Source organism: Cupressus sempervirens, chromosome 1 (assembly GCF_028749045.1).
Source record: "Cupressus sempervirens isolate cs-2001-9-10 chromosome 1, ASM2874904v1, whole genome shotgun sequence".
NCBI lineage: Eukaryota > Viridiplantae > Streptophyta > Pinopsida > Cupressales > Cupressaceae > Cupressus > Cupressus sempervirens.
In genome coordinates this window covers 341,609,453-341,634,351 of record NC_143118.1, presented here as the reverse complement: position 1 = coordinate 341,634,351, position 24,899 = coordinate 341,609,453, and the positions used below count along the sequence as shown (strand labels likewise).

General features: G+C 32.5%; 1 protein-coding gene across 1 annotated transcript; it reads left to right on the top strand.

Moving 5' to 3' along the window:
* The first annotated feature begins 1,999 nt into the window (after nt 1-1,999).
* On the top strand, nt 2,000-5,823 carry LOC149577606 (uncharacterized). Its single transcript, XM_089824633.1, has 3 exons — nt 2,000-2,414; nt 2,588-3,328; nt 3,889-5,823. Exons 1-3 carry the CDS (start codon nt 2,344-2,346, stop codon nt 5,519-5,521), a joined length of 2,445 nt encoding a protein of 814 aa, XP_089680759.1. The 5' UTR covers nt 2,000-2,343; the 3' UTR covers nt 5,522-5,823.
* The last annotated feature ends 19,076 nt before the right edge of the window (nt 5,824-24,899 follow it).

Genomic DNA, 24,899 nt, shown 5'->3' with positions numbered 1-24,899 from the left:
GTTGACCTACCAGTCATTTGAAAAAACTTAATAATCTATGTAAATCCTATAACAAGGTGACATTCTAAATGGAATGATCAAAGTCCTCTAACAAAGCCACTCCTAACAGGGTAATTAAATCCTCTAACTAGGTCACATTTAATAGGGTGTATTGTAAACCTTTAACAAGATTGTCTCCTAACATAGCTCACTTTGAAAAAGTGAAAAGGTGGTGACATGTTGCTCGTGATTATTACGAAATTGGGTTTCTATGTAAAAATCTTAGTGTCAAACCTGTGTTGAATGCTTTATATGTTTTACATTTGATAATGTTTTCATTCAAAAAAGTATGTTTTGTTTGAGACAGTAATTTTATCAATACAATGTTACATTTAAATAATAATCCCACATCAACATATATAATTAATTTAGGGATCATAGTTTAGCTGCAATTTTCCTATGGAGAATTACTCAATTATTTGCTAATTTTGTTCATAAAATAAATGTATTTATATGTTAATTAGTCAATAGGCTAAGTTATATGGCAACATATCAATGGGAAATTGTGTCACATATTAGACATGGCATTTGCCTGAAAATCTAAACTTTAGAAGCAGATATGAAAATGTGGGACATATCACCACTATTGGGACATATCATCATACACATATTATATACATTTTAAATTTTAAATATCATATACATATTATATATCACCAGATATGAAAATTTTCTACATTACATATACATTTTTATTCCATATTATACTTTAAATAGCTTTTAACTCTTTATTTTCTTTACAATACATATTATTATTATTTTTAAATAATATAATTGCATATGTTTGAATTAATCTTATGTTTTTTTATTTTTATTTTTTTAGTTTTTAGTGTATAATATTCTATGGTTTATATTTGAAACTAAATCAAAAATTAATTTTCTATTTAAATGCATATTTTATATTTCAAACATATAATAAATATGATAAATAAATTTGTAAAATACATTGCTTCCAAAATTTTAATAAAAACTCCCTACAAAAATTGAAGTAGTTAAAAAATAATATTTTAACTTAAATTTTGTTGAAAATTTGTGTAGACATACATAACTAAATTTTGACCCAGTTACTCCCTCCAACACATCAATTGCTATAAAACTTGCTCATTAAATAAGATACATGTTACCAAAATTTATTGGTCATACAAAAAAAAATTAGCAAATATCCAATGTACATATTTAGATTTTCATATTTGCTCTTTAGTCAACATTTTCAAGCAACCACCATGTCTAATCTGTGACACAATTTCTCGTCGATTTGTTGCCATATAACTTAGCCTATTGACTAATTAACATATAAATACATTTATTTTAAGAACAAAATTAACAAATAAATGAGTAATTCTTAGCAAAATTGCACCTAAATTATGATCCCTAAATTAACTATATGTGTTGTTGCGGGATTATTATTTAAATGTATTAATTGATGTTTTCTGAGTGAGCGACTATTGGTGCATGCACATAGAGAGAATCGGGTGAGCATTTTGAAATTGAACTTTTTGACCACTTTGCACTCCACAGTCCTATAGAAAGATTTGTGAATAACCAAAAGGCAAAACCTTAATCTTAAACTCTTCACTGATCTATAAAAGTACATTAGAAAAACTGGTAAAATCTAACTTAAAGTTTACGAGCTCTTAAAATGCGAAATTAGCTTAAATGGCTATTGAATATTTTCCCTAGCTTAAAAAAAGAAATGCCTCACAAAACTATTGGTTGTCTAATTAAGATATACAACTGAAAAGCTGGCATGGGAACATAAAAATAGCTTAGAATATAATGCCTCATCTCTTTAGAGTGTTAGTCTCGCGGTGGCGTGAAAATTCTCTACTCCATTCATTCATTATATGACAGGTCACCAGGACATACGCATGCGCATGACGACTAACATTACACAATGATTTTGAACATAGTCAATGCTAATGGCTACATAATGATTCTTGAGAATGCTCAACATACTTCCCTTTGAGGCAATTGATGCAGAGTCAAGAAAATATTTTTTTACAGCGGAGTCCTGTGGAAGGGAAGTCATACGATCGAGAAAATTATTTTCCCCAGCTCATATCATCTGTTGAATTACCGTTCATTATGATATACACCATTCCATATGGGTAGCATAATTGTGATTTATACCAGCTCATACGCGTTAAAAGTAGTACTACACTAAGCTTTTGGCATTAGTCAATGTGCTCGGTCATGAGGCGATTGACGCGGAATGAGGAAAATAAATCTTAGCAAGACTGCAGACTTTGGCTAAATCAAGGGCTCGCGTTCTCACGGGGATAATAAAATTGAGAAAATTCTGGTATGAGAAAAATGTTGGAAGAAATTTCTTGTCTTGTGTCTTTTACTGGAGGGGTCGTCAGTGCATACGTCTGGTAAGTACAGCAGCAATATTCAATTCAATGCTCACTGAGGATCAAGTTAATTCAAACTATTTAACACTTTTAACTTAGGATCTTAGTGTGGATCTTAGTGTGTAATGATTAAGCCCTCTACTCACCATACTGTTATAAAAATACATTGTATGCATATAAATTTTACTAAAAAGGCCAAGTTTGAAAGTGGAGAGGAAAGAAAGGCCAATGGAGGTAGCAGTAGCAATAGCAGTTCCTCTGTATATACTCTGCTTGGCGTTGGCGTTGTCAGTTAACAAGGCGACTGCGTCCTTTGGTTACATCAATGGCTCGCGTTCTCAAATGGAGAATAAAGTAGACCACCTCTTTCGCTATAAAAAGGTTGGGAGGCTTCTTGCTGAAGAACCGGAATGGAGTGGTGCTACCAGTTATACCGATGAGAAGGATGTTGAGGCTCTCTTATCCTTCCGGAAAGGCATTACAAATGACCCAACTCAATTCCTCTCCAACTGGACTGCTCAGAATGCAGGCAAGGTGTGTTCGTGGAATGGTATCTGGTGCAGAAGACGGACTAAAAGGGTAGTCTCCATCATGCTCCCTAATTTGGGATTGGAAGGTACAATTTCTCCGTCCTTGGGAGACCTCTCCTTGTTGCGCACTTTGAATCTCTCTGGTAATAATTTCACTGGAAGGATCCCCACGCAGCTTGGGCAGCTCAAAGTTTTAGGGTTTCTCGACCTCAGCTGGAATATGTTGCGGGGACCGATCCCTACAACTCTGGCTAACTGTACACTGCTGCAGTTGATTAGGTTTTCATGCAACAAGCTCACAGGGAGCATACCAACAGAATTCGGTGGCCTGGGTAAGTTAGAGCACCTCCGGCTATTCAACAATAGTCTAAGAGGAAGAATTCCAAATTCTTTGAGCAATTGCACGTCTCTCGAAGTTATATCCATTGGCTATAACAATCTCACTGGTTTAATCCCTTCTGTATTGGGTTCGATTAAAAATCTCCAGTATATTTACCTAAATCACAACTTACTAAGCGGTAATATACCTCCATCTCTTAGCAACTGTTCTCAATTGTTGGAGATCGAGCTCTCTCAGAATAATCTAACAGGAAGCAAACCGACAGAATTTGGTGGCCTTGCCAAGTTGGAGAATCTCCAGCTTTCCGACAATCGTCTGGGTAGAATCATTCTTTGAGCAACTGCACGTCTCTCCAAGGTATATCCATTGCCTATAACAATCTCACTGGTTTAATCCCTTCTGTATTGGGTTCGATTAAAAATCTCCAGTATATTTACCTAAATCACAACTTACTAAGCGGTTCAATACCTCCATCTCTTAGCAACTGTTCTCAATTGTTGGAGATCGAGCTCTCTCAGAATAATCTAACAGGAAGCATACCGACAGAATTTGGTGGCCTTGCCAAGTTGGAGAATCTCTGGCTTTCCAACAATCGTCTGGGTAGAATCATTCCAAATTCTTTGAGCAACTGCACGTCTCTCCAAGGTATATTCATTGGCTATAACAATCTCACCAGTTCTTTCCCTTCTGTTTTGGGTTTGATAAAAAATCTCAATTATATCTACTTGGAAGGAAACTCTCTAAGCGGTCATATCCCACCTTCTCTTAGCAACTGTACTCAGTTGTCCTATTTAGCACTCGCTCACAACAGTTTAACGGGAAGCATTCCCAAAGAACTAGGATCCCTTCAGCTATTAGATTCCCTCTATCTGCAGTCTAACAGATTCGAAAACAGAATTCCTCCAAACTTGGGTAATTGCTCTTCCATGACTGTTTTGTTTTTGGGCGATAATCCTCTACTTTCAGGTACAATCCCGCCTGAACTGGGGAACTTGAGGGATCTTGAGAAGTTAGCAATGTATGGAATGCCAAAGGTTAAGGGTTCTATTCCTCCAGAGATAGGGAATTGCAGCAATCTTCTGTGGCTGGATCTCGGATGGGGCGGAGTTACAGGGAGTGTGCCGAGAAGCATATTTCATCTCCCTCTCTCACTTCTTGCCTTAGAGGGAAACCAGATTGAAGACAGGCTGGCAGAATCATTCTTCAATATCACTGTGCTAAAATATCTGGATCTGAGCTTCAACAGATTCTATGGGACACTTCCAAGATCAATTAGCAACTGCACAATCCTGATTAAGATGAATCTTTCAAACAATTCATTGCACGGAAATCTACAGGTCGAATTTCCACAGTCATTGGAAATTGTGTCTGCTCATTCTAACAGCTTCTCCGGAGATCTACCTGCATCCTTGGCCAACTGTAGGAATCTCCAACACTTGGACTTGAGGAAGAACAGATTAACAGGTGGCCTTCCCGAGAATGTTGCAAGTCTTCAGGAGCTGAGAGTTTTAAGCCTGGGATATAATGCACTTGAGGGACGTATTCCTCCATGTATTACAAATCTCACCCACTTGCAGATGCTAGATTTGTCCAACAATAAATTCGTTGGAAACATTCCCTCCCATCTCGAAAATCTCAAGGGCTTTATTGCTCCACAAGTTAATAAATCAAAACTCAACCAGGATATGACGATTGCAGCAAAGGGATATGAGTACCGCCTGGAGTATGTGATTCCACAAAACACCATTTTGGACTTGTCAAACAATCGTCTCAGAGGGGAAATACCAGAAAGCATTGGAAGTCTGAGTGGTCTGAGGCTGCTAAATCTGTCTGGAAACCAGCTTGAGGGAAAAATACCAGCATCTCTTGGAAATATCTCTTCTTTAGAGCAGTTGGACTTGTGTAGAAATGGCCTGAGTGGGAAAATTCCGCAGGATCTATCGAAACTGACCATGTTGGCGTCCATCAATGTTTCCTTCAACAGACTCTGTGGAATGATACCTATTGGAACGCAATTTGACACTTTCAACGAGACATCCTTCATGGGAAATCCTCCTTGTTTGTGTGGGGGACCCTTACAAAAGTGCCAAAGAAATAATAAAACTTCAACAGGAGGGAAGGAAGAGGGGTCGCTGCTGAGTGTTGTGGAAGAACATGTGTCACTGATCGCATTGGGTCTGGGATTTGGCATTTCCTTTGGTGGAACGATCTCTCTCATTAGTGGAAAGGACACAGTTTGGCGTTTGCTTCACGGCTAAACGCTTTTTAGTAATATCCAGGCAGCAACAGTAAAGAGAACGACATAACTTGTCTGCAGAGGACTGATCACAAGGTGACAATCTAATCAGGCTCGCTAGTATCTACCTTATAGCGATAGTTCTGTAATTTTTAAAATTATGTTTTCCTTTGGTTTAGTAGACGACTTGTAATGCCCATAGGGAATACGATTATCTTCTAAAAGCATTTCCTGTTTAAGAGTAGTCGAAAAGATGTCTTAATCAGATTTATAAAAATGTGTAATCCGAAAAAGAAAAAGAAAAAAGTTGGATTAGTATGATTAGTCTATAGGAAAAAATCTAATGTGCATGTTCTCGAAAAGCTTCTAGTCCACTTTTTTGGATTTACTACATAATTTGTAAAGGATCTTAAGGATAATATTATTAGTTCCTGTCATGGCCGGAAACTTATGCATTCGTTAATCTTAATATTATTAGTTCCTGTCATGGCCGGAAACTTATGCATTCGTTAAAAGTGAATGATCTTATTAGTTTGTCCAATCAGGAGCCTTTATTTATTTTTATCCATTTTCCACTATAGACATATCTTTTTCTTGACATTTTTGCAAACTTAGTCAAGCTTATTTTCATGCAATTTGATTGGTCTATGTGTGCTACAGTCATGAGTTTGAAAGTTTTTTTTTTCATTATTGTTTTGTGCACACAAAATAATTTTTTATTTTTCCAAACTTTAGATATCAATACTAGTATTGTCAAATATTTATAGATTGTGGTTACAGTTGTATTTAATTTCTCAAAAATCAATAGAAACAAACAAAACAAGACAACATGATAAGGATTTATAGAGATGACATTTCTTGTTGTTTATTATTGTTGTGGTTACAGTTGTATTCCATTTTTTAAAAAATCAACACAAACAAACAAAACAATATGGCATGATAAGCAATTAGAGAGATGACATATCTTGTCGTTTATGATTATAGTGTTGCATAAGTTTCTTTGAAAAAGATGTTTCTTTATAGTTGTGGCTTATACATAAGTTTCTTTGGAAAAGATGTTTCTTTATAGTTGTGGCTTATAAATTATTTTTCGGTCAACATTTGTCCTGTGAGCATTGATTATGGATGTCAGGGAATATATTTCTTTATAGTTGTGGCTTATAAATGATTTTTAAGTCAACATTTGTCATGTGTGAGCATTGATTATGGAATCTTCTGGAATTGTTATTTTCTTATTTATAGCATTGGTTGATTACTTTTAATTCACATTTCTAAAGGCTTGGCTTTCGTCTCTTTCTACTACAGTACAAGGTATGTCAGAGATTTCTCTATTCTTTTTATTTGAGATTATATTGTGTTCTAGTTGTATTGTTTTATGTGATGATCATGTTTACATGAAATCTTGTCCAAATCTATTGTTTAGAACATATTGTGTTGTAGTTGTATTATTTTTTCTGATCATCATATTTATATGAAATTTATCTATGGAAGCTTGTCCTAGTCTATTGTTAAGAATCGGTTTTCTGTAAAAGAATTGAGTTTTTTGTTTAAAAATTTGAGATCCATTGCTCAAAATTTGAAATCAATGATCTATTGTGTAGAATCAAATTTGTTGTAAAAATTTGAGTTTTTTTTGCGAAGATCTATGCAGATATGTTAGATTACAATACTTTTGTGCATGAAATGTTATTAGATTTTTTTATGTTTGATGGTGTTTTTGTAACTTTGTTGTGTTGGTAGAAAAAGCCTTGAAGCTTTTGAAATATATGAGCTTGGCTACTATAGAATGAACCTTGGTAATCTTCAGATGCATATTCCTAATAATTTCTATAATTTAATCTACAAAATGGTTCAGGAGTTTACCAAAACACAATCACAAAACATGAATCTTGTCAAGTTGTTGGGGAAAGTCCCTTGGGAATGGGTGTAAAGCTAAACTCAATGAACTAATATAGCATCACTAGTAGTTTATTGTGATTCCAACTTTCATCCTAGCTTTCACCCACAACCTACTTACAGATAAATTAGATGTTGGTGAGAAAGGATACCAACTGAATCTTCCATTTTCAATTTCAATTATTGTTCCACTTGTTCAACTGCTTGATATGTTTGCACAATTAAAATAATTGTGTATCAATGTGCTCTGCACATCGATAGGGAGCCACAGTCCTGGCCCTCTATGATTGGGAGCGAATAAAATATATCATTGACTTTAGATCAGAAGGCAACCAAATTTGGTAAGTAGACGCGAGTAATTAAATGTTCGACAAGTATACTAGATAAGCTAGGTCAAAAGTTTAATGATATGATCCTTCGAATGTTCATAGAGTAGATCATTTTGTAGAGGATAGAGAAGTGATATAGGCATGTCTATAGAGTTTTGTACTCAAAAAAATATGAAATACATGATTTTTCATATAAAATACATAAATAAATAAAAAATGAGGAATAAAATTGAAATTAGAAATGAATTTTAGAACATTTAAACGTAAAATGGTTTAAATATGACATAATGTTCTATTTGTTTAAAAAAGAATTTGGATTATGTATTTTGAAGTATGAATTTTTTATTTTGATTCACATAAGAGATTTTCAAGTAAAAGGTGATAATAATATATTATATTATGTAATATATTATTACTTTTATTTTGATTCAAATAAGATATTTTCAAATAAAAGGTGATAATAATATATTATATTATTTAATATAGTATTACTATCGATTACTCATTAAGATTTTTCAATGTTTTATTAGATTCATATATTTAATCTATTATTGTTGATGACATCACAATTATAGCAAAAGAACCAAGCTATGACTTGCCAATAGTAACATTCTACATTCCACTACTTAATGTTTGTTTCATTAAAATATGTTGACTTGAGAATAGACAGATGCTACATTCCACTGCTAGTATAACAAATAAATGAGAACCAATGGTTGTGAATACATCATGACTAGAAGAGTAGTGTGATTACTCATTAAGATTTTTCAATGTTTTATTAGATTCATGTATTTAATCTATTATTGTTGATGACATCACAATTATAGCAAAAGAACCAAGCTATGACTTGCCAATAGTAACATTCTACATTCCACTACTTAATGTTTGTTTCATTAAAATATGTTGACTTGAGAATAGACAGATTCTACATTCCACTACTAGTATAACAAACAAATGAGAACCAATGGTTGTGGATACATCATGACTAGAAGAGTAGTGTGGCTTAAGTGTGACCTATAGTGAAGGTCTCTTTTAAAAGAGGACTTTATGCAATTGAAAATCGAATACATTGCTTATTGACTCATTCTCAATAAGTTCTCCCTTCTTCATTTTCCTCTCCAATATCCAATAGTAAGATTCTACATTCCACTACTTAATGTTAGTTCCATTAAAATATGTTGACTTGAGAATAGACAGATTCTACATTCCACTACTAGTATAGCAAACAAATGAGAACCAATGGTTGTGGATACATCATGACTAAAAGAGTAGTGCTCCATAAGTGTGACCTATAATGAAAATCACTTTTAAAAGAGGGCTTTACAATAGTTCTAAATACATCATGACTAGAAGAGTAATGCACCTTAAGTGTGACCTATAATGAAGATCACCTTTAAAAGAGGGCTTTATGCAATTGAAAAACTTATACGTTGCTTATTGAGTCCTTCCCAACAAGTTCTCCCTTCTTTATTTGCCTCTCTAATATTTCTTGTAAGTCCATAACTTTTTTTGCTTTCAAAATAAATTTAGTTATTGCTTTTGTTTCTTTGATAGTTGGGAAAATCTTGAAGTATAGATTGAGTGGAGGTTCTTTGTTTTGAGGTTAGAAATTTTTAGGTGTATAAGACTTTGGGGAGTTTGTTTAGCAAAGGGTTTATAGGGTTCAAATATACTTGTGGTGAGTAATTTTATGGGTATCAGTAATTTTTACATAATGTTAGGTGTATTATGCTTCCGTTTTGTTAGTGTTTGGCATATGCTTTACACTTGGATGTCTAATTGGATGTTTTTTTAATCTTTTGATAAATCTAGAATTGAATCTGTTAGGAATCTTATTTGATTAGTTGTATCTACTGTCGAAAACCTCTCTTTAATTTTTACCTCAAGATATATTCATGTTTAGAAAGTAAACTTGCTTTTAGTTTTTCATTAAAATGGATTCCTTTTCATTATAACTTGATTTTTTTTTTAATTTCACCACTTTGAATTTTTTTGTGAAATTATATTATATATTCATGAAGGTTTCCGGTTGGGTAGTGTTTGGCTAATATTCTACACTTGGATGCTTCTTTATAATTTATTCCCTGAGATGAATATAAACTGATCTATTTTTTTGGGATTGATAACCAATTTGTTTATATAAAATCCTATCCAATGCCTCCCATAAATGATTCAGAGTGCTTTCATATATCTTTTATCTAGAGTGATGAATCCTGTCATATAATTCATGACTCTCCTTAATCACTGATCGTTCTTATGCTTAAAAGTTAAATGCATTGTTTCATGGCAATATTACTAATCGCTGCATATGTAATCCAGGTGGGGGTATTATCTCGATTACCATGCTTCATACCTTTTTATTTATTATCTCTATCAATTACCATGCTTCATACCTTTTCATTTATTATCTCTATCAATTACCATGCTTCATAACTTTAATAATTCAATAGGTAAATAATAAACTCTCATTGATAGGTTGAGCTGTAGCTGTCACTCATGGTATTATTAATCGATTTATCGCATATCTCTTTTAACTATCAATTAGCTAGTCATCTCCACTAAAATTAATAGCCTTCTTCTATACATAAGATCTTCAATATTTGCTATATACAAAACACAGCTCTAGTAAGATCGATACTGATGTTAATTAGTCTGCTTCTATTTCAAGCCTTTAGAATGGCAATGGTAGCTTTATATATTTTCCATCTCTGCTATGCAATTTATATTGTTTCCTTATGACTATATAGTGAATGCTAATATTCTTCCATAGCAACCATAGCAACCATAGGTTTTAACATTTTCTTAAAATTCTCTAAAGCTATGGAGTTTCTTGTTTGCAAAATACTCAAGAAGTTTTAAAACCAATGAATAATTGTGTTTAAATGAAATAAATAATGAAAGATAGAAAATATATTAGATATAGCTACTAAAAATATTTTGAATGTGAAAAAGACAGTCACTAACGATTGCACAATACATGTAAATAATGTGAGCAGTTGCTTTTGCTCATAATTGCAACAATTACTTTCCTATTTACGGTGCCTTCCATTAGCTTTGAGTGGTCAGTTTTCTTCAATTTTAGAAAAAATAAAAAAATTAACTGTGTGGAATCTAAATGGTAAGGATCCTTCACAGTAGCCTGTAAAAAGTATGTCACTGAGGAGCTTATTCCTTCATTGATGTCTTCCTTAGCATATTAGCTATCATTGAAGTTATCACATTCTCCCTATTTGGCCTGAATTCCATTACCAATACAAGTCTGCGCCTGATTCCTCTTGCAATTCATCCACATCCTTCCTAGGAAAATAGATTCCCTGAGGATTCTGCTATCTGGACCCAGTGGAATTCTGAGAGGACTCTAGAGGAATCCATATAAATCGACAGGGACCCATGACCATGGATGCTATAATATGAGGACCTTAATGATTTTGATAATGATTTAAATCTGATTCTTTCTCCTTTAATGCTTGCCTTGATTATATGAGTGTACTGACATATGGATGCTATAATATGAGGACCTTAATGATTTCGATAATCTAAAAACACACACACACACATGTTTGCAGCATAATTGACTTTTGAGCAATTAAATTCACATTACGAGATGATGTTCTGATTGGAATGTGGATTTAGATACTAAAGAATGTGCTCATGAGAAGTTGGGACTAAAACATGATGAAACTAACATTTTTCCTTTACCATTTATGTATGAATTAGATCAATTCCAAAAATTAAAGCTTCATTTGTGCTTGGGCTTAGCATCCATAACCATATATCCTGGTGGATATTTTTAAATATAAACCAGCTATGCACTCATTCATAGAATCATATACAAACAATACATCCATATTGAAATTTGAAGACAAGGATCTGAATTATATATATTGATCGATGTGCCTGATATCTTCCTTTAAGTGATTGATGTTGATTGGTCTTGTAAAGAGCTTGACGAATGTTCTGTTTTCTTGTTTGATAGAATATCTTTTATAGTGACTATGTTCAATGATGGTTTGATCCAAAATCTACTATGTTTGTTTCAAACATATTATTCAATGTTTTTGTGAGGATTAGATCACTAATCATTATTTTCATCATTGTTCTCATGGTCCTTCTTTTCGGACTTCCATTAATGTCCATAAGTCATATAGAGTAATATAATTCTCCATGCCCACCTTTATCATTATCATCAACCTTATGTTCTTGGATAAGTATAAACAGTTCCAGGGCTTCAATAATATATTTTGTAAATAATATATCCTTGATATAAACACTCTTCCTTATAAGACGTGCTGATATTAGTCATTGGATATTGCATCTTATCACTCTCCTTAATAGTAAGGTATGACTTGGAGATAATAGTACTCAAACCAATGAAATATCTTGATATTAATTGCTGATTGGATATTTGTTGTTGACTGAGTATGAAGTGTTTTCTGAACCGGTTTTGAATGTTGATTCTCTTTTCAAGTCTGATTCCATGTTTTGTTTCTGATTCAACTTCATGATTATATGTGCCTAGCTCGATGATCGAAGAAATTGAATGGAATGTATTTGTAATGTCACCACTTCCACATTGAGTATTTAATTTTAAACCTATTACAATTGTCAGTAGATTATACTGATAAATGTAAATGTTTATGAATAATAAATCAACCAATTATCTGAACATGTAATAATTTTGATTAGTTATGAATGTGATCACTGACCAGTGACCGGATTCTAAATGAATTTCTTTGATTTTTCTATAAATACCTTCATTGGAGGATGATAATGTATGACAAGTCAAATAACATCTTTTCACAGAGGAATAATAGATGATGATCATAACAATGCTAAGCTGTGCTGAAGACAATATTTTAATGTATGGCATTGATTTTTACTAATGCGATGTGACTTTGAATATGAGATTAACTCGCAACTTTCTGAATAATACAACTGACTTTATTAATGTGCATCAATGACAATCAATGACTCATATTAGGAAGGCTTAAACCAGAAAATATAAATAGTGTGATTTTACAATGCATTACATTAAGTTCAATATTGTTTTTTAAAAAAATTTAAAAATTAAATTCCAAATGTAACTTTTATATTCTACATTTAATAATTTATAATAAGATTTATGAAAAATTTAATTTTAGTTTTATTGACTATTTTCATATTATATATTTATATCATGTTTAAATTATTAATCAATAACATATATGATATAAATTGATTTAATATTGTATAATAATTCATACGTTAACTTGGTATTCTCTTCAATTACTCATTTATCAGTGAAATATAATCATGTAGTAATAAAGATATACTATTCATTTTAGCTAATAACGATGTAAAAAGCCCCACAAGAGAGCTTGAAATAGCACTCATAGAAGAGTGGCAATTTGTAGTAGTGAAACTTATATATTATTATTATTATTAGGCATTTGTGTTGTTTTATTTTAGCTGCACCATATATATATATATATATATATATATATATATATATATAACTAGATTTCATTATGATACCTATTTAAGATGTTTTAATAATAATGATTCACTAAAAACAAAGAAAATTAAATAAGTTTTCAAGTATTGTTTTTGGATTTTTATATCAAATTTTTTGAAATGTTATAATTCATTTCTATGTTTCTATGTTAATTGATTGCTATAATAAATAAAACATAACAAATCAATAGAAAAATAAATAGTATTATTGTGCATCTTGTTGTTTTTTCTTTTAAATCAAAAAAACTTGTGCTATAGACAATACTTGCAACATGTTTTTCAAAATCTTGAGCAATTACTTTCTCTACTAGGAGAATTATACTAGTGACTAATATAACTAGCTTTAGAAATTCAAAGCACTGTAGAATCTGACAATTGAAAAGTTGATAACAGACTTTACAACTTGAAAATGGATAAGCCAATATGTATTCCAAGGCCGCAGTGGGACTGTCCTATTATAGGACCAATTGAATCAACCTCAATGCGACATGTCTTCATATTTGACTGTTCATGTGTCGAGCAATCTCTAAGGACACTGATAGGTGAGGACTTTCTGAAAAATGCTTCAGGAAAAATTTTCTATGCTGATATTGTTTCACGATTCTTGTCGAATTGTATGGACTTCGTACAAGAAGCAATAATCATTGAGAAAGTAGCAAATGCTTATGTATGAGAGTACTTTGTACCACCGACAGGATACCATGAAGCAATTTGTGCATATCGAGGAACTCCACATGCATCTCTCGCTGGCAGCCTCTTTTCTCATAAAGCAATTGAAGAGTGTGAGGTTGCATCATGCATTTATAGTGCTGTGCGTTTAGCTATTACTAATGAATGTGACCTTGTTCTAGTTCATGCGTTAAATGCACACGCTACTCATTTGGGTGAACATCTTGTGACAAGAGTGACAAATTTGTACAATGCATTCATGTCTTTGTACACAAATCTACCCAAGGAAACTAGTGTTCCATGTGAACAGAAGCATCCAAGTGACAAACAACTCCCAACTAAAGCAAATCTCACTACTCCAACTCCTTCAACTGCAAGCTCTTCATGAATTATTTGATTGTCTAGTAGTACTATAAACTGACTTTTGCTCATAAATTTGGAAGTACTAATGTCAAAGTTCAATTACCACATCGTCCTTGTCCTATGGTTACATGTATGTATGAAGTGTGAAAAATAACACATAGTCTATTGTGCTTTGCGTATTGTTACATGTATTTACAAAGTATGGAGAATACTGCAGAGACTATGTGCTCTATCTAGGTACTTTATGCTGTGAATGAACAAGTATGTACAAGTAATGTGAATATTGTATCGATATATGAATAAAAAGATTATTAAAGTAATGTCTCTTCGAGCTTTGTTATGAATATAATTGGTTGTAAACTTATGATACTATTATTACTATAGTGAAGTTTAGAACTTGAATACTAATTATACTATTAAGATGCAATGAATAGTGGAATTTATTGATGAAAAATTAAACATTGTAATTAATAGTCATCAGTTGCACATTTATTGAAAAGTATACTATTAACATGCAATGAATAGTGGAAACCATTGATGGAAAATGAAACATTGTAATTGATAGTCATCCGTTGCACATTTTTTCAATAGTATGTATGGAATCATTTATATTAATGATATTTGTATGATTATTTCCATAAAAAGTATATCCATGAAAGAATGACACTAAGTGCAACATATATCTTAGAACTAACTGATGCTTGATAAATTCTAAGAAATGTTCCTCATTGAAAACAAGTTTTTCGTCTCCATATTACACAAGAATAGATTTTCTTGATGCATTTGTTTCATTGGAACGTGATATAGATCACCTCTCTGAAAGTCCAGTATCTAGTATTCTTGAAAAAATTCTAGAACTTCCGGAGGAATGCCAAAAGAAATTATTGGAAAGATATTTTTATGATAAGCATGTTGTCATGTTCAGATATGATGGATGGGGAGACATTTAGCCAATACCACACACTAATCAAATTCGTGTTCTATCCCCATTCATGACTAATGGTGAATTGATTTACTTAAAACATCTAGTGTGGCAATATAGGGAAGCTCATATCATAGTTCATTGTGAAGATATCATAAGACATTTCCCTCCTGGAAATCACACTGCACAAGAATTAACAACCATTTTCAATCTAGCATGCAAGACACTATTTTGCAAACTATCACCATTTAGCATGGTTGTGGAAGATGAAACACTTTTGTCCATAGTAAACCTTGTGGTAACATATCCAATGTTTTCACTTGAATGGATTATAAGACATGACAACACATAAATTATTGGGAAGTGGTATGATAATGATACAAGAGCGTTGGCAATTAAGACCATAAAGCATCATTACTCATGTCATTTTTTGTTTGTATTTGAGAATAGTTTTAAGCCACTTGGCATTCATCTTGTAGCAAATATTGGGAGATGGCACTTTCTTTATTGATGAACTAATGATTACAAGATGACAATTACCACAAGAATATAGTGATGATGTATAAGTTTATGCTTACTATGAATGAAAGTTCACAACTTGCATGTAAAAGCTATAATATTTTTTACTATGATATAGTATAATATGTATCTGGTAATTTCAATGTCATTTTCTTCTTAGTGAATTATCCCTTGAGGCTTCAAAAAATATATTGCAATATGTATCTAGTAACTTCCATCTCACTTTATAATATATTAGAAGTTGTTTTGAACTTTGATTGTTGCAAACATGCAAATAGCTTTATTTAGCTAATCATTTTTTTGCAAAGTTGACTACGAACTAGTAAAAGTTTGATCTACTATGTTTAATTTGTGCACAATGATTATGCCACACAATACATTATTTTTTACATATGTAGAATAAGAACTAGTGACCTAATTAATTACATCTAATGTTGTGAAGGTTTGATTATGCTTTTCTTAATATGAAATTTTTGATTGCAAAGCAGGAAAATCAACGAGGACCAAATACACAAGCTTGGTAGTTGAGTGAAGAAAAAAATAGCAAGTAAAGTTATACATTTGATTAGAATCTAAAAATTTCAAAGTTACTAGTTTCCAAAATTTGCTTGTTTCTTTGTGTATTATTCCCTTAAGATCCATGTTAGCATTTCATAAGATCTCTATTGCCATAAGTTTCTATCTTCAAAGTAATGATTGCCAACAAAAGAAGTCAAAGACACAGTGTGCTTGAATAGATCTCAAAGATGCAAAATTACTAATTTTATTGTCTTCTTGACTACAAAATCTATAATCAAAACCTCATAGAATAGATTAAAATGCATATATACATTTGTAAGTCGAGACCACCCACAGTCAAACAATTTTTTTCCCACTTTTTGAACAATGTCTCTAGATTGCTGACCCCCTTGCAATGAATGGAGCATATCCACAGAACATGATGACTAAGTTGGTTGAGAACAAAATTGAGCATGTGCCTACCTATGAAGAACTTGTAATAAAAGCTAATCTTGATAACATTAGTAGGTTTTACACTATTCTTCATAGTGGAAAATACTCCATGGTTTGTAACGTTAATTGTACTGTGTACAGTAGCCATATTGTATGCATTTGGTATGTAACCAAGCAACATACAATAATAGCAATGTCACTAGTCATGACAGTAGTAATGACAATTAGTATTTATCGACTGGTAGTGTTCTAATTGATCATAGTATGGAAATAATGTTTATAATGGAGATAAGCTACAAGTAACTACTGACAAAAGATGATTATGAACAATATTACAATAGTCATTTTTGACCTACTATTTTCTGGAATTGCATATCATTTTCATTTCTTTATAATTGAAATTGTTGTTTGAGAGGATTGGTCATTTGTAGTGTAATGTAAACATGTGTGTATTGAGACATGTCTTAACAAAAGTTTAATTGTGCCATAGAAACACAAAAGAAGAAATGGAGAAGACATACAGGGGTGTTCGCAAGAAAGCATTTGGTCAATTTTCAGTAGAGATAACATTGCCCAAGCTATGAAGACAAAAATGGCTAGGAACATTTGACATAGCAGAACAAGCAATCTTTGCCTATGATATGGCCAGCAAGTCAATGAGAGGTAGTAATGCATACACCAAATTTTTCCATGTCAACTATACACCTCATAATCAATCTTCCAATGTGCAGAGCACTCAAATCTCAAATGTAATGAGATCAAACAGGAAGAAAACTAAATACATGAAATTTTTTGAATTGCAAGAACATTCTGAAAAAGTTGAAGAAAAAAAAGGACATATGTCATTTTGCAATGGATCTAAAATCTGTCCAAAAGAAAATTCATATTGAGGTGTATGGAAACGTTCAAGTGGTCGTTATGTTGCACAAGTGTGGAATCCTATACAAAAAAAGAAAAAATGGCTAGGAACATTTGATACCAAAGAGGAAGCTGCTATTGCATATGATCTGGCTGCAATATCCTTCAAAGGATACAAAGCCATTACAAATATTGTGCATCCAGATACAGAGATACATTAAACAAAAAGTATCTCTCACTTAGAGAAAGATCAACTTCGATTGACTATTCAAGTTGAATGATGTCCAATAGAAATAGGTAAAAATGGTTCAATGTCAATGGTCTATACAAATGATCATTTTGGTCAAACAATACCCATCGCTATGAACCAACACTATCTAACCATGATGCACATGAAACCTAACATTCTTGAAAGTTTTCATAGAAATCTAGTACAAGATCTTCCATCGAAAGAACATATCAATTCCATATATGCTACTAGCATAGATAACATGTATTCTTTAGAAAGTGACACAAAAATTCACTATCCATTATTTCAATCAACCTATCCTACTGTAATTCGACTACCCAATTTTGAAACAAGTTAGCAGAATATACATCCCTCAAATTTGATAAAATCATGCCCATTGCAACAACTAGAACAAGTTGTTTCCCCCATGCACCTGTCTCATGAAAAATGGAATTCTGCAATTCTCAACATGGATCCAATTATAGAAAAATATGATAGTAATGTTCCTAGTGAAAATGTTCCTTCATTCCTAGACAATCGTGCTGCCAATCCTAACAATATAGACATGCGTGGTGTTAACCATGACACATTTGACTTCTCCAGTTTCCATGTGACATCAGAAAATAATGTCAATGAGCTTCACCATTGAATTTATGATTCAAATGGTATAGAAATAGAGCAATCTCAACATTATTTCTATTGCTTGATGATATAGTCAACATATCATAGTTGATGTGGAGATGTGAAGAGAAGGTGGAAAAAGCAAAAAGATAATATGGAGGCATGATTGAAGAAAAGCATAGTAGCAATTTTTGTATTCGCTACTTGTGTTTTGTATTAGCATTTTTCTTTACTTCATCAATGATTGTTTAATATTGAGGTCACAATGTGAAGAGGAAACATGAAAAACAACATAAAGATAACATGGAGACATGACCAAAAAACAAGAGTATCAATGTTTGTATTTGCTACTTTTTTTTCTATTAGCATTATGTTTTTTGAATATTTCATCAAGGAATTCTAATGATGCAATATGTTATGTGTATGTTAGTCTAGTATCATAATATATCTTTTTCTAATATGCTATAGTAGAAGAGATAGGAAGTATAAGTTTTTGTACTACCTAGTCTTCAAGTTACATTTATCATTGTGAAATAGTGCATGCAATTATTCCTCTATAAAAATATTAGCATGTTGTTTTTAGAATATTTCATCAAGGAATTCTAATGATGCAACATGTTATGTGTTTTCTGTTCTAGTATCATAATATATCTTTTTTTACTATGCAATAGTAGAAAGAAGTAAAAGTTTTTGTATGGCCTACATGTCTTCAAGTTACATTTATCATTGTGAGATAGTGTATGAAATTATTCGTCTATAAAAATATCAATGTGGAAGTACACTTTCTTGTCATGACAACCATAGTGCAAATCTAAATCATTCTATGAAAGTTGAATTGTTCCCTACTAGATACTTCTGAAAAATGGGACTACATATTGCAATGTATAGTATAGTTTCTTATGGCAAGTGTAATTTTAAAGAATAGAAAAATCAAAGTAAATAATCCAAGATAACTAAAAGTAGTATATTGAAAAGATGCATCTTGTCATGCAGGAAAGCAATATCCGCATGTAGAAAAGAATCATAGTGTAACTATACAAGTGACAAGAAAACCAAGGTGGTACTAGTCCTTCCTGAAACATAAAATGATATAAAATCAAATAGAAATTATAGACCTAGAGCATTACAAGCCAACATGTCAAGATAGAACTTGCAATATTGACATTGCACTAGAGAATGAAGGACTATGCAGAGTATCAACATTCAAGTACAACATAGGAGACTGCTTATTTGACACCTTGGAATTCCTACTAAATTATAGATATACATCACTTGAGCTAAGAAATGGAACCATTGATTACTTCTTACAATGCAAACAAGAAGGTGAATCAGAAGCATTGCATTCGTATAGTACATAACTTCATCCACAAACTCTATATGAATTGCACCGAGTACATGATCTAGAAACATATTTGCATAGAATGCGACTTTCTGCAAAGAAAAACATACACAATGGAGAAGTCAGACTATGGGGAGATATATTCTACATTCACTAGTTATCGAACTGGTTAAAAATACAAATATGCATTTGGTCAACAACAAAAACAAGAAAGTACTTGCACTTCAATGAATCAATAGAAGAAGAAGCATACTCAATCCTCTTTCATGATACATATCCTACTGCTGGTCACTTTGAACCACTACTAAGATTATAGTAAAAAAGAGTCATTCATCGAGCACAAATGCGATACAACAAACTCAAGAGATTTATAAAAGAGCATAACGCACAACACATTGTAGAAGTTGTAAACAAAAATAATATAGGACATGACAAGGTGCACATTAAAAATATCAAACTAGAGAGCCCTAATAGAAAACATGTACTTCAACTATGTCACCTCAAGAGATTTATCAGAGATTCTCCAAGTAATACTAGAAAGAATACAACAAATGCAATTCGACTATGTCATCTTAAGAAATTTATTAGAGATACACAAAATAATACAACGAATAATGCAAATCAGAGCAAGAACACTCAAAATAAGTCAACATGCACATCTAGAATCCAAAGAAGAAGAAAAAGAGGCAGGATAGTGTCATCTGGTAAAAAGATAAAAATTGGATTGTCACCAATAGAGATATTTGAAACAACAGTCCAGGATACACCAAAACACACATGCTCAATTTGTCAACTATTGTGTTTCATGAAAGACATCAGACCAATGAAACAAAAGGAAAAGAACAACTATTATACTCTAACACAAATAAAATATGAAGCACCAAATAATTTCATCTGTCGAACATGCTTGTTTGCATTGAAACACTTCAAGCTCCCAACATATAGTACACCAAAAAATATTAGAATTAATGAACCAATAGAAGATGTGAAAATATTGTCACAACTAGAAGAACAACTAGTGTCAGTGAGAATTGCATTTGCTCAAATATGGGAATTAGGATACAAAAGATCACAAGTGGGATTGACAGGTTCTATTATCAATGTTCCTGTGAACATGAATATCATACAAAATGCACTACCACAAAAAACCAATAGCACAACAACTATTGCCATTGCTCTCAAAAGGCGACTAGAATACAAAAATGCATTTCAAATAGGAATGGTGTGGCCAAATGTAGTGATCCAAGCACTCTCAAAACTCACAAGTTCACCACTATACATAATGGAAAATGTTAAAATAAAAGAAGATTGGAAAGAAGCTCTTGAGATTAATGTTGAGAATGAAAGGACATATGCAAGTTGCGAAGATGAAACATCCTCTCCATTTAGTGAAAATGCAACACAGTCAGACGATGACGAAGAACATAATGAGCCTTCAGAAACCTTGGTACATGGATTCATTGAATCTAGATTCACTAAATCTAGATCGATACATAAAATGCAAGACAAGATAATTGATGTCGCACCTGCACAAGAGCACCACCCAATTGGAATATTCAAAGACAAATATGCTGAGGAAATGAATTTACCCACATTATTCTTTGGTAAACCACGTGACAAAGACATCATTCAAAGATTTTCTTACCAAAAGATTGCACGATGGGAACTCCTACAATCAAAAAGGTACTTTGCATACCACACAAAAAATATATTCTTCAAGACTATCAAGATATTGGTGCAACAGGTACTCTCTACAATGTGGATAAGAATATGAAAGGGACAATTGAAAGGACACAAATTTTTAAAAAAGGATGTTAAGCAAAAACCCAACTTGGAAAGAATTCTTAAACTAGACATTGGATACGTTGACTTCAAAAGAATAAGAATATCACTAGACTACATACACCAACTTAAGAAGAATGTTTTTGCAATGATACGCCAAATAGGGCCTCCAACTTTTTTTGTTACTTTTACTAGTGTAGAACAAAATTGGGATCCACTATTAACTGCACTCGAACAATTGCACAATGTGCATCAGTCAAAAATTGAACAGCAAAAAGAGTATGAAACAAAAGGTGACAAATTCAATCTGATAAAGAAAGACCCAGTGACTTGTGCATGATACTATAGGCATAGAATAGATGCAATGAAGAAATTAATTTTAACTGATGAATTGTTCCTTGGAAATGTTGTAGATTACTTCTCTATAACTGAATTCCAAAATTGAGGAAATGAACATGATCATTTCCTACTCTGGGTAAAAAATGCACCAATATATGGAACAGATAGCAATACATCCATCATAGATTTTATTGACAAGTACATTACTTGTGTAATTGAACATATAGAGCCTAGTCTTTGTACAATTCACAAGCACCACCACACAAAGTGATGTAGAAGACTAAGAAAGATTTCATGCAGATATAATTTTCCTTTTCCACCCCTCCAAAGGATAGTAATACTTGAACCATTGTCAGAGAAGAATGAAACAATAAGTTCAAAAGCAACAAGTATCTTTGCAATATTAGAAAAGACAAACTATGACCTGTCATACACATTTTCAAATGTTCTTAGATGAAATTCGAACGAATGAAGAAGAATATATCTTGGCTCTAAGATCAACTCTACAACGATCAACACACTTTTTGCGATGAAAGCCATCAAAAATTTGGAACAACAGCTTTGCGAGGAGAATTCCACAACTATGGAGAGCCAATACTGATGCACAATTTGTACTAAACACATATGCTGCAGCAATGTATTGTAGCTCATACATGACAAAAGTAGACAAAAAAATGACAAAAACATTTAAAATAATATGTAATGACCACAAACAAGATAGTATTGATGCAATACAGATGATAACAAAGCTAGGAAATGCACTACTAAATTTACAACAAATGTCATCACAACAAGCAGTAGACATAGTTCTATCACTGCCACTAAATCATAGCTCAAGAAAGTGCATATTCATAGACACAAGAGATGATCATAATCACAAATTTATACTGAAAAGAAATAAAGAATTACTTAAAGATCCTGATGATTCAGAAAATGTCCTCTCAAAATTCTTAGTGGACTACTATTTAAGTCGATCTCCAATCCTTCATAGCATATGCCTTGCAGAATTTGTCTCCAAGTATAGGAAAAAGGGCACAAAATACACACAAAAAGCAAAATCAAGTATAATACGATTTATCAACTTCAGCAAACACATGGACCTAGAAAATTATTGTAGAGAATAATTAATACTCTATGTTCCATTTACAATCAATGAGAGCACATTGAAACAAAGTTTTACATCATGGGAACAAGCACATTTATACTAAAAGAAAATAATCATAATGAATCAAGCAAAGTTTAACCATAACACAGCTCCTGCATGGGGTGACATGGAAAAAGAAATCAAGGATCTAGATACTGAAAATGAAAAAATGGATAGCCAAACCCTCACAATCAACAAACACGAGAAAATTGAGCAATATGACATACAAAAAAACATCAAACACAAGGTACAGAAGATACAAAGCAACATACGTTATAACACTTTTGAAATTAGCCACCATCCACAAATTATGGACAACGATGAGTACTACAAATTGAGGCAAATGCTAAATAGAGAACAACAAGCAATCGTCAAAGATATTGTTAAAAAAAATTTAAAAACAACAAGAACCCATTGCATCTATTCTTGATAGGCGGAGCCAGAACTGGAAAGAATTTCACTGCAAAAGTTATATACCAAGCTCTCCTTTGGATCAACAATAAGTACATCAATAGTGATCCCAACAAACCAAAAGGCCTAATAACGGCTTACATAGGAAAGGCGGCACACAATGTAGGTGGAATCACATTACATTTAGCATTCCACATAACTTTTATCACATTTGACTTCTTGCCACTCAATAGCAACATACTAGATGCAATGTCAAAGCACTATGATCAGTTACGTGTACTTCCATTGATGAGATATCATTAGTTGGTGCAACATTCCTACGTTACATTAACAAACGATTGCGTGAGATAATGCAAATGCCTACCATACACTTTGGAAATGTCAATATAATTTTTTGTGGAGACTTGTACCAAGCACAACTAGTACTTGATGCAGTTGTATTTGAAAATAAAGCAACTATGTCAGAATTGATGCCTTACAATTTTTGGATAGACAACGTTAAATGTTATTTGTTAACATGTACAGTAAGACAAAACGATGAAAGATTTATTAATGTTCTCAACAAAATACGAATAGGCATGCAAACAAATGAAGATTTGCACTATATCAATGAACAATGCATGAGAAAACCACCATTGGACCCAACACTGTCATTCCTTTTCTATAGAAGAATTGATGTCGATGCTCATAATACAAAAATGCTTGCAATAGTTCCTGGTGAAATGATTATCCTCAATGCCATTGATGAACATGATTAAAATAACAATGCATTACGCCTACACACATGAACAATTTCACTCCCACATCAAATTCATCTCAAACCAAATATTTTGGTAGAACTATATGCAGAAAACTACAAAACAAAATATGGTCTAGTAAATGGATCAGATGGAATATTCAAAGCATACACAAAATATAATTATTTTGACATAGTTTGGATAAGATTTAACGACAATACAATTGGACAGCAACAACGCAAGAAACTCATACAATGCTATACAGAAAAAATTGAAAATGAATAGGTACCAATACTACGCATTATTCGACCTATCCAAAAGGCATCGGTAAAAAATAAAATTATTGTACGAAAACATTTCCCTATACAGATAGCATGTGCAAGAACAATACATAGGTCACAAGGACTTACAATGGAGGCAATGGCTTTTGACCCCACAGGCGTTAGACAACATGGATTAATATACACAACACTATCACGAACTAAAACAATTGACTCATTATTCCTTTTGAAACATCTAACACCAAAAAATTTTAAAATCAAAGAGAGAATACATCTCGAAATGTCCCGCCTAGAACCAAGTGCAAAATGGCAATTCGAGAATGATGATACATGTTGTCATAACACACCATCCATGCTATTATGCACACTAAACACATGTAGTTTAAAGCCTCACATAAATGATATAACTAATGACTATGATTTAATGTCATCTGACATCATGTGCATTCAAGAAGTACACATGCAAATCCCTAAAATAAATGATGAATTCCAACATTTCAACAACTTCAATGCCTAC

Bases quoted from the DNA above. Each gene is read 5' to 3' on its own strand.
- LOC149577606 (XM_089824633.1), top strand. From the start codon at position 2,344: ATGAGAAAAATGTTGGAAGAAATTTCTTGTCTTGTGTCTTTTACTGGA. The intron at 2,415-2,587 runs GTAAGTACAGCA...TTTACTAAAAAG, and splicing joins GTCGTCAGTGCATACGTCTG to GCCAAGTTTGAAAGTGGAGA. The intron at 3,329-3,888 runs GTCTCTCGAAGT...AAATTCTTTGAG, and splicing joins AATTCTTTGAGCAATTGCAC to CAACTGCACGTCTCTCCAAG.